This window comes from Nicotiana sylvestris, chromosome 11 (genome assembly GCF_000393655.2).
Source record: "Nicotiana sylvestris chromosome 11, ASM39365v2, whole genome shotgun sequence".
NCBI classification, from domain to species: Eukaryota; Viridiplantae; Streptophyta; class Magnoliopsida; order Solanales; family Solanaceae; genus Nicotiana; species Nicotiana sylvestris.
Window position 1 is genome coordinate 155,920,674 of NC_091067.1, and position 11,355 is coordinate 155,932,028.

Below are 11,355 nucleotides of genomic sequence, written 5' to 3' on the forward strand. Positions count from 1 at the left end.
TCGCTGCACGTTTATGACCATCGTGTTTTTCTGTATCCCGATGTGATCAATGTCTTTTGCTGCAACTTCATTATATGATTTTGGTATTCCTGGTTTCTTCAATGTGCATTTATTTGCTCTTCTGGTTGAGAATTTGCAACTTTCTTGCCCTCAATTGGCCTATGATCAGTTGGTTTATGATTTTCTTGATCTGTTACTTCTATTGTATTATCAGCAGCCTCAAGTGTAAATTCTTTTGGATCAGCTTCTTGTTGATCAGTCAAAGTACTTCTTGTGGAGCTTCTTGAATTACTACTTCCACTTTTTTTGACAGATATGTTTTTTATTCTTTCACTCTCCATATTAGGTGATTCACATTTGCTATTCATCCCTTTGAGTTCAGCAACCTTGTCCTGTTTTTTCGCTTGTGTGATTTCCTTCGGTAGCCTTGTGTCTTTTCCTAATGTAGGCTTGGAATTTGACTCATGAGTTTGTTCAGGCTTCTGTTTTGGTTCCTTTTTAGAAAATACTGGTATGAATGCAGGTGGCGAATTCCGGCATTTAGCAAGGTATGGTTGTAAATGTGGATGCCTCAACAATTCTGCAGCCTAAAGCGTTCAACATCAATAGCATTAAAAGGCAGCCCTGGTTCACTAAGCTCTCGCTATGCACGGGATCCGGGAAGGGACCCAGGTAAAAAGCTATTCTCAATCCTTTATATATAATGGCAAATACTAAATATTCAAGTTATAAGTTCTTGAAGCTTCACAAGAAATGAAACATAAATGTAGCATGGACTATGTTTGGTTCATTTAAAAATACCATAAGACGGGGAGAGTTGTCTCAGCGTGACCTATAAGTCACGGGTTTGAGCTATAGAATCAGCTACTGATACTTGCATTAGGGTAGGTTACCTACGTCACACCCCCTTGGGCTGCGGCCTTTCCCCGGACCCTAGACCCTGCATAACACGGGATGATTTGTACACCGGGCTGCCTTTTTTTATAGGACAGAGAGAGTTAAGAGAGATCAGAGAATTTACTCAGTAACATTGGCATTAACTTACTAAACTAAAAATCATTTTGCTCAAGCAAAGCTTTTAACTGATGTAAGAAAGATCATGGTGAACACCAATAAATGGAGGGTTAATACATGTACATAATCAGTAAAATTAATTCAAGGGCTCAACCAACATCTTCATTGTAGTTCTTCCTAATGATCTTAAAGTGTGTATTCCATACTCTAAATCTGAATCACATGTTATTGCAATCCAGTCATTGTCTTCATCTTCATACTTGATAGAACAACTTCCTATAGGAATTCTCAATCTCTTTTTGATTTCTGCTTCTAAATCGATTTTCCCCGATGAAAGAGACAGTGGAAACTTTACAGTCACATCTTTGCAAGTTACCTTTACGCTCATGGCGTTGTCACTCTGAAATGCAGCCGTAGGTTTCTTCCTCTGATCAGTCAATGTAGCATGTGGCTGCAGGTCTTCTTGACTGGAATTCACTGACTGTTTTTCAACTCCTTTTACTGGTTTGCTTTCAGAAACAGAACATACGTCAGTTGCAGACTTACAGCGTGGCCACCTGTAAATGTCGTTGTCTCTACACATGCGCTTCAAGGTAGTTCGAGCAACTGCAAGAAAAAATTACAACGGGACGATCTTACTCATGTTGCATCAAACGTGGTGAATGTGCATGAAGTTGCGAAATGCCTATATTGATAAGATTATGCTTACCTCCTAAATCTTTTGCAGCATCAGAAAGTTTCTTTCCAAATTGTTCTTCTAGAACGCTACGACTAATACCATACTCCTTTTCTATCCTCTTTATCCTTTTATGTTTCTCTGGGCAATTATGGGAATTTGTACTCTCTTTGACATGCAGAGAATGCCTTTGTTTGTCCGCTACATCAGCTGCCTCCCCTCTCTGTTGATATGCTAAATCTGGCTGTGTAGTTTCTCCTTTGTCCTTTGACTGAAGATTCATTCGAGCATCCCATCCATAATCTACAGTTATAATTTCTTCAAAATCAGATGAAATCAAAGGATCAATATCAGATAGTTGATTGAGGGTGTCATATTTTACCATCAAAGGAAGTTGATGCTGACCTATGTCAAAGTACTCGAGTTCTTCATCAAGAGAAGCTTCAATAATAGACAAGTTTTTTTGCAAATTTTGCTCTGGATCAACAATAAATGTTGCAAATATGTCTGAATCAGTATAGGAAACTTCATTCTCCTTGAAATTTAAAAAATTCCTTTCTTTGTCCACCGCATCAGCTTCCTCAACTCCTTGTTGGTGTGCTGAATTTAGCAGTACAGATTCTTCTTTATTCTCTAATTCCAAAATCTTTTGAGAAATAGCAATACCATGTATACCAGGAGTATCCTTTGTAGTTTCCATGGAATGAGCTGCTATATCAGTTGAACTCGAAGATCCTAAATCAGCGGATTCTTGATTCAAGGAATCAAAATGCATCACTTTTTTGTTTCCCTTTGGTTCAATCACTGGTTGTGGTTGGCTTATCTCAAAGAAATCAAGCCCATCAACAAGAGCAGTTCCGATAACCTCAACAAAAAAGCTTGGTCCTGAATCTAGAGAAAAGCTTGGAAGTTGTTCTCCAATTGTGGCTAATAGCTTGCTCAAGAAACTTTGCGGATTTCCATCGAGTGTCTCATCACGAGGTAAAAAGAATTCTAGTACCATGCGGCTTGCATTCTTCAGTCTCACAAAAATTGCAAAACAGGCGGTAAATCTAGCAGAGCGTGCAATTGGTACTAAGGGGTAAAAATCTATGCTTAATTGAGTTATATCTCTGCAAAAGCATGAACCCTTTGATGAAAACACTTTTCCAACCAATCCTTGCCCAGTCCGTACATGATGTAGGTCACTAACAGCCAAAAATTCAAGAGATGTTATCTCTTCACTGCAATACTTTGTTGGGGCCGAGGTGATCAACATTTCTGTTCTACTTGAATCAAGCACAGGAATCCAAGTTTGAGCAAAGAGTAACTTGTGAGTCTTACATGTTACTTCCAAAACCTCCTTTACTTTAGCGAGTTCTTGCTCCGATACTTCTTGTATCTGCTTTGAGTAAATTAAATTACATCAACGGAATGGAGAAAGGGAGAAAAAGAGATTGAAGGGCTACATGCATTGTTCAAGATAAATGTTTAACGTGGGGAATTCTTTTTTTTTTTTTTCCCTTATAAAAAATGCCTAATGAGTGAACTTTACCTCTTGAGGGCATGCTAACCATGAAGGAATGAGAGCCAGACCCATTGTCTGCAAATAACATAAGTTTCAGGGCAGTAGAAAATATAACAAACAGCAAACTAGGCTGTAAACTATAGAGGAAATCTAACTTCAAGGAAGCATCTGATACAAGTTTAGACATTCAATTATGTGGAGAATGTTTCCAAGTTGTTTGGGACTGAGCCATAGTTGTAGTTGTTATTGTTGTTGATGAGCAATCCGACGGGGATAGAAGATTAAGAACTTTAATTTTATGAGAAACCAACTACAATGATTTCTGATCCATGACACATTGTTGTTTGATTGTGTGAAAATAGTCATTTCATTCAGGACATCTCTCGTTACACCATCCAATGCTAAACAAATTAACATTTAGAAGGTCCATTTGATGTATCTCAAGCCTTACCCTGCATTTCTGCAAGAGGCTGTTTCCAGGCTTGAACACGTGACCTCCTGGTCACATGGCAACAACTTTACCAATTACGCCAAGGCTCCCCTTCTTAAATTCTTGAAATGTTTCACTTTCAAGTTGGTAATCAAAGTTTTCGAGGTTATCAAAATTTTCACTTGGCCAAGTTACTTGATTTAGTAAAATCTTGAAACTTCACTTATTTAATTGAAATCTGAGTGAAATTAACTCCAACATGCATGTTGTGTGACATCTGCTTAATCTGAGTGATGTTAACTCCAACATGCATGTTGTGTGACATCTGTTTACCAAAGTTTTTCAGTACTCGCAGAATTACTTGAGAACATTGCATTTATTGTCGTCCTGCTTTGTTGAAAATAGTTGACCACAACCTAAGAAAACCCATAAAAATAGACCATATCCAACAAGTTCCTGGGATGCCTAGTCCTCCACATTGGATACATAACAAAAGTTTCCACTATTGGTTGTAGCAGGTCGACTGTCTTATTTACCGAGTAACTAGTTCCAGTTATTACGGAGAGTTAGCCGTACTTATCTTTTAAGTGACCAAACATATAGAGTTCCTTCAATAAAGTCGGTGTATAAGAGTTAAACTCTAAAAAAAGTAGGGGCGCATAGGATATACCTTAAGTATTCTGTGATTGTTGATGAAACGGTCTAAGATAGAGCAAATATCAAGACCTTCATTTGCGTCGAATGCATATTCGAGTACGCCAATGCAACGGTCCCCTGAACCCTCAAACACAGGCACAGTCCAATAGCTACCTACTCCCAGACACATTGCAAAATTGCGCAAAGGGTATTCGCCCATGTAATAGTATCTGACATGAGGGCTGAATTCAGGCATTCCACTTCTGAAGACGCGTGCTGGACGGCCATGGACATGGATGCGTTTAGCTGCAGTAATATCTGTGGTGTCGACTGAAGCTATAGTATGGAGACATACACGCCTGTACGCCCACAGACCCTCGTGAATCTTGCCATTAAGAGCAAAAGGTTGGTCTGCTGTGGTTAAAAAAGTCTGGCCACCATTAATCCTTATAGGTGCCCAAAATTGAATCAAACAAGTTCCTTGAACATCAAGAAGCTCGACTAGATTCTTGGTTGTCAATCTGTTTATTTGACTGTCACCATTTGTATCAGTGTGAGTAGAATCTCCTATCCAATGAAAAAAGTTGGACAACATTGATGTCAAAGAATTTCAAAACAACACAACAATAACAACTATTACGCCGCAATCCAAGCAAGTTGGGCAATAGGAATCTCCATTTGCTCCATTTAATCTCATCTTAATTAGACCAATATCATAGAAAATGAAAATAGAATGTACTCTCTTTGTCCCATTTTACGTGGCATACTTTCCTTTTTAGGCTATCCAAAAAGAATGATACTTTTATATATTTACAAACAATTCAACTTTTGACGAAGTAGCGAGTTAAATGAGAGGCTATAGTCAAAGGCGAGTGGCAGCATTCATGAGTCGCTAGCTTAACTGTCCCTCGGAGACAGGCAGCGATGTAGCTATATAGAGTGAAGGGTGTTAAGTTCATCGAAAAAATTATACTGAGTATATAGAAAATTATACTATGTATACATATCAAAAATTATTTTTTGTACATATATATTAAACCTTGAACACCCTTTTCAAAATTCCTAGTTTCGCCACCCGAGGCAGGTTCCAGATGAGTCGCTAGTTTAACTATCCCTCGGAGACAGGCAGTGGTGTAGCCACATAGAGTGAAGGGTGTTCAGTCGAACATCCTTCATCGAAAAAATTATACTGAGTATATAGAAAATTATACTCCCTCCCTCCGTTCTAATTTATGTGAGCATGTTTGACTGTGCACGAAGTTTAAGAAAAAATGACCACTTTTAGGATTTGTGATCCTAAACAAGTCAAAAAGGGCCCAGAGTATTTGCGTGGTTATAAAAGCTTCTCATTAAGGATAGAATTGTAAGTTTAAGTAAAATTGTTATTAAATTTAGAAAGGGGTCATTCTTTTTAGAACGGACCAAAAAGAAAATAGGTTCACCTAGAGTGGAACAGAGGAAGTACTATGTATACATATCAAAAATTACTTTCTGTACATATATATTAAACCTTGGACACCCTTTTCAAGATTTCTGGCTTCGCCACTGAGGCAGGGTCGGGAAGTACTTCTCATTTTACCCGTAGGAAAATGATTTACAGTCATACAAACGTCTATAAAATTGTTTTCAAACAGTGTCACATAAATTGATGAAAAGCGAAAACCCAAAAACAAAAAACCCCACATGCACAAAACAAAGAGATAGAAGAACTCACTGAGAAATTGGAAGAGAGATTTAATATGGTTCAGCTCCTCCCCATTACGATTAGTCCAGAAAACCCACCTATTAATTCCATCACCTTCTTTTCTGTAAGAAAATTTGAGTTCAACAGGCATTATCAAAAAACTTAATTATCAGCAGCAGAAAGAAATCAAGACTGATGAATTAAAAGAACGCAAAATTTGTAGTTTTTTGTGTGTAGTCCACATAGATTAGTGCTGTGCTGTATTAATTTTCTTTATTACTTACCTTGCTCAAATGATCCAAAAGGTCAAAGTATACTGTGAGCTGTATCGTCTGAGTAAAGGAGGATATCACGTGGATTTCCACTTCTGCTTTTCGACTCAGATATTGTTGGATGCTGGGATTATTTTATACCGCCACTTTCCTTTGACTGAGAATGATTGTCATTTTATGGTTTCAGTTTGTAAATATGCTCATGCACATATATAACTTAAATTCATTTCTCTTATATGAAAAATTAAATTATGATGGATATTTACTTTTTTTTATTATTTTTATTTTTTTATGCCCATATAAAGATCTTGTAATAGATAAAAAGAACAAACAGTTAGAAGAAGAAAATGTCTTACTTCTTTTTATCTCTATTTCTTATTCATATTTTACTAAATTGCTTTTATTTCATAATATATTAACAGTACCAATTTGCTTCTACACAAGTCCGATCCGACATACACTAGCTAAATTGATTTTATTACGTCTGGAGATTTTTCTTTTTCCCAAAATTGATTGCTAATCTGCACACATATATATATCGATTAATTTAGATGTTACCATTCTTTAAATATTTTCAACCAATCAATTCTATGCTTATGTAAGCTTCATTACATGGACTTAATTATTCTGGTAACCACATAAAGGTGATGCATCCTTATAATTTGTCGTTTAAGACATTATGCAGTTATTTTTCTAAGTATGATGCCAACAAGTTTTAAAATAATTATAGATTGACATTTTATTCAAATTTTAAAAATATATACTGATGTCAAATTTAGATTGTAAGATCATTATAAAATTGTTATTAAGATATTAAAAGAAAATATAGAATACGTATATTAAATCATTCTGTAACAAAACTTTGCCATAATTACAGCTGAGCTTTACCTCTCTTTTTGTTTATTTTTCTCTTAATTAAATTAAGAATTTGCCACAACTGAAATTATCCGTTAATTTTATTTATTCAAAAATTTGTTGAAGTCTGTTTATATAAATATGAATACCATATTACATGGCTTATTTTATTTTTTTCTTGTTTCATAATTATCCAAATTGCTTCTAATTAATCTATTTTTTAATGATAGTTTTCATTATGTCGAATTTATCAAAACTTGAATTTGTGGCACTTGACATCTTCAGAAAGAATTATTTATCATGGGTCCTTGATGCTGAAATTCACCTTGCTGCAAAAGCTCTTGAAAATACTACTCCCTCCGCTCCAATTTATGTGAACCTGTTTGACTGGGCACGAAGTTTAAGTAAAAAATGAAGACTTTTGGAATTTGTGGTCTTAAACAAGTTCAAATGGGGCCCAGAGTATTTGTATGGTTATAAAAGTTTCTCATTAAGGGTAAAGTTGTAACTTTAAGCTAAATTATTACCAAATTTAGAAAGGGTTCATTCTTTTTGGAACGGACCAAAAAGGAAATAGGTTCACATAAACTGGAACAGAGGGAGTATTATACAAGGAACTAAAGCACTAGGCCAGGATAAAGTAAATGCTATGATCTTCCTTCGTCATCAATCATCTCGATGAAGGGTTAAAGACTGAATACTTAACCTTAAAAGATCCATTTGAATTATGGAGCAGTTTGAAGGAACGCCATCTTAAGGCAACGGTATTGCCAATAGCTCGATATGAATGGATTCACTTACGGTTACAAGATTTTAAAACTGTAAGTGAATATAATTCAGTTGTATTCAGGATAACTTCTCAATTTAAATTATGTGGGAAAATTGTGAATGACGAGGATTTACTGAAAAAGACTCTTTCTACTTTTTATGCCTCAAATATGGTATTGCAGCAACAATACCGTGAAAAGGGTTTAAAGAAATATTCTGAATTAATCTCATGCCTCCTGGTGGCTGAGCAACATAATACACTTTAATTGAAAAATCATGAAACCCGTCCCACTGGATTTGCACCATTTTTCGATGTGAATATGGTAGCAACTACTCAAAAGTCTGAAAGAATACAAAATAATTATCGTGCCATGGTCGTGGCCATGGCCATAGTCGTGGACGTGGACATGGACATGGAAGGGGACGAAATAATTATCGTCATTATGGTGGAAATAAACAAGAGAACAATAAGGATCCTCAAAATAATCCTTTAAAAAGCAGAGTTAACATTTGCCACAGATGTGGTATGAAAGGTCATTGGGCACATGTTTGTCGTAAACCTGACCATTTTGCCAAACTTTATCAAGCATCCATTAAAAGAAATGATAACAATGTGGAGGCACACTTGACTTTTCAAAAGAATGATGATAAAGCAGATCCCTCAAACAAATATGATGATGCTGAGGCAAATCATGCATATAAAGATGATGATTTTGGAGGCCTTGCAAATATTACTCATTTAGAAGTTGGGAACTTCTTTGAGGATATTGACTGAAGAAGTGATTATCTTACTGGGGAATAAACTTTAAGAAAAATTGTTTTTAACATAATATGTCTTTATGTGTCACGACCCAAACTTTCCTCCATTGGGTATCGTGATGGCACCTAGTCTTAGGGACTAGGTAAGCCTAATATTAATTGAAACAACAACATTATTTAAATAACATCTAAAAATTTAAAATAGAAATCTCCTTAAAATTTACAACCCCAAAATCGGTAGTACAAGTCATAAGCTCTACATAGTATTTGCTAGAAAACTTCTAAATACAACTGTCCAGAAATAAGAATAAACAGTGCAAAACAAAAACTAAAAGGCGACTCCGAAGCCTGCGAACACAACGACAGTTTTACCTCGAGTCTCCACAGTAACAATCCGCACAGCTACTAACGATCAATACCTAGATTTGCACAAAAATGTGCAGAAGTATAGTATGAGTACACCACAGCAGTACCCAACAAGTATCAAGACTAACCTCGGTAAAGTAGTGACGAACAACAGTCAAGACACCTACTGGACTAAAATAACCTGAACGAATATACGTGTAGGAGCAATAGAGTACGAAATTTATATAAGGACTACGCATAATGACAATGACAATGATATGGTAACTGTAATAAGAAAGGAAAACAACAACTAACTGCGGAACACCATAATAATGACACAGTAGAATAAGCATAACACAGTTTGGATCCGGTGAACACATATAGAGGAAAGACAAGTAATAATTCAACAAACACGACCGCTTTCATACCAGGCTCCAACCAATATCCATTCAGGAGGTACCGAACCTTAGAATATTCACATTTCACGGGTCTCAAATTTCGGAACTCTAAACACTTGGCACCCCGTGCCCTCTTTACCAATTATTTACTGAATAATATCAAGGTTTCATCCTTTTAGTTAATAAGAGAAATTATCTACGCGTATGCTTGTGCAAATATCCTAACATAGTTCATGCCAACTAGTAAGTATAAAAAAAAGAACAAACAACAAATAGAATATTTTCCCATAATTTTTCCTCAAAATAGAACCCACACAGGTAAGTACACCACTACATAAGTATCAACAACAAGAATGCCCCCAGTCCATCACAAGTCATCATGAATCAATCCCTGACACAGCCCACTTTGTCTCGCCACATGTGCAATAATAAAGCAAGTGCCCGCCTTATCTCGCCACACGTGCATAATAATGTTTCCACCTTGTCTCGTCACATGCGCCCCCCACATATATATATATATATATATATATATATATATATATATATATATATATATATCTCACGTTTTCACGCCGTATCGCAACCCTTTTTTCTCGCGAAATCAGGTTTATGACATTTGGTATGGAATAACTCGTTTCTTTTGGGAGCTGAGTTTTTGAATTTTGAAAAGTCGCCACCTAATGATTTAAGGTGCATTAGGACACCAATGGGGTTCAATTCTAAGTTTCGTTTGAATAACCTGAGATAGAGAAAGGGCTTGAAATTATCCCAAGGGGAAGGTGTTAGGCACTCCTCGGGATCCACTAGTGTGGTTCCCGATCAGACAGTTTATTGTGAATTTAGCAAATAGACAAGTATGGGCTCAAATATTTGGGGATTTAAACGCATAAAAAGAAAGAACAGTTGAAAGAAGAGTTTTAAAAAGGAGTTTACGAATAAAGGGAAAGGGGGTCCTAAGTTTATATTTAATATGGATCTCATCAATGCAATACCCGGTATGACACTCCTCAAAAGAGGGAAGACACGTGGTATTAGCGTACCGGTCATCATATCCATATCTACCCTTCCCACCCCGTTAATATATTAAAGCACAAATTGGTCTTGATTACTATTGCATGCTATTACCCGTCCCATTCTTATTAGTCACGGAAGAGCTTAGGACTACTATTCCTAAAGGGGAGAGATATTAGGTTGATTGGTTTCAAAGGGTAAAAATCTAATGCGACATACAAAACACATATTGCATGTTATGGAAGGCATATAAACAGATAAAGACCTATATACACCTCCTTAAACAAAAGCACATAACTAGCATGACTTGTACATATTTTTTAGGTTTTATTAAAATACTAAAGACGAGGGGAGTTTGATTATTGAAGCAGATCTGTTTATTACATAACTCAGATAAGAAGTCCGAATCAGACCTGCCTGCTGGTTGTAGCAATTAACAAAGGCGGATTTAGTTTTTTATTGTTATTACTCTAAGGCTTGCCTTAGTGTTTAGATGAGATCCTATAGGCATGATATCTAATTGATTCATAATGTGGCGAAAAGTAATAACTCAAAATGAATTGTTTGAAATCCTATAGGAATGCTTGCTAAACCTCGTTAAATAAGGGAATTAAATTATTTAAAACTGATTCAGAATAGACCGATTTTTAAAACAGACTAGTTTCAGATTCTGCAGGTGATGGTATCTACTATTGCTGATTTTAAACCCTATGGACATGATATCTAATATTGAATGTGAATGGAAACGAACCAGATTTACTTGGGACTCCCTATAGGCATTATTTCTATATATTACTGATTTCGATATGATGAACATGACACTTATTTATAGCCATTTAGAACCTAAAGCATGATATCTAAGTGGTATGCAGTATGTAAATAAGTCCTATAGGCAGGTTATCTAGGTGTGACATTGACCATGAAGAAATTGAGATAAACCCTATAGACATGGTGTCTAAAAATGCAGAATTGAACACAAACAATTTAAACAGTCCTATAG

At 36.0% G+C, this 11,355-nt stretch overlaps 1 protein-coding gene across 2 annotated transcripts; it reads right to left on the reverse strand.

The window, feature by feature from the left end:
• Positions 1 to 1,056: 1,056 nt before the first annotated feature.
• Positions 1,057 to 6,193, reverse strand: LOC104232263 (protein NLP7-like). Of its 2 annotated transcripts, none has more exons than XM_009785413.2 (6): positions 5,978 to 6,193; positions 4,298 to 4,830; positions 3,225 to 3,272; positions 2,096 to 3,071; positions 1,724 to 1,993; positions 1,057 to 1,620 (listed from the first exon to the last, which is right to left on the reverse strand). In XM_009785413.2, the coding sequence occupies exons 1-6, from the start codon at positions 6,096 to 6,098 to the stop codon at positions 1,151 to 1,153; spliced, it is 2,418 nt and encodes an 805-aa protein (XP_009783715.1). In that variant the 5' UTR covers positions 6,099 to 6,193; the 3' UTR covers positions 1,057 to 1,150. The 2 variants fall into 2 exon arrangements, with proteins under 2 accessions (XP_009783715.1, XP_070018486.1); XM_070162385.1 differs by having other exon boundaries at positions 1,724 to 2,008.
• Positions 6,194 to 11,355: the final 5,162 nt, after the last annotated feature.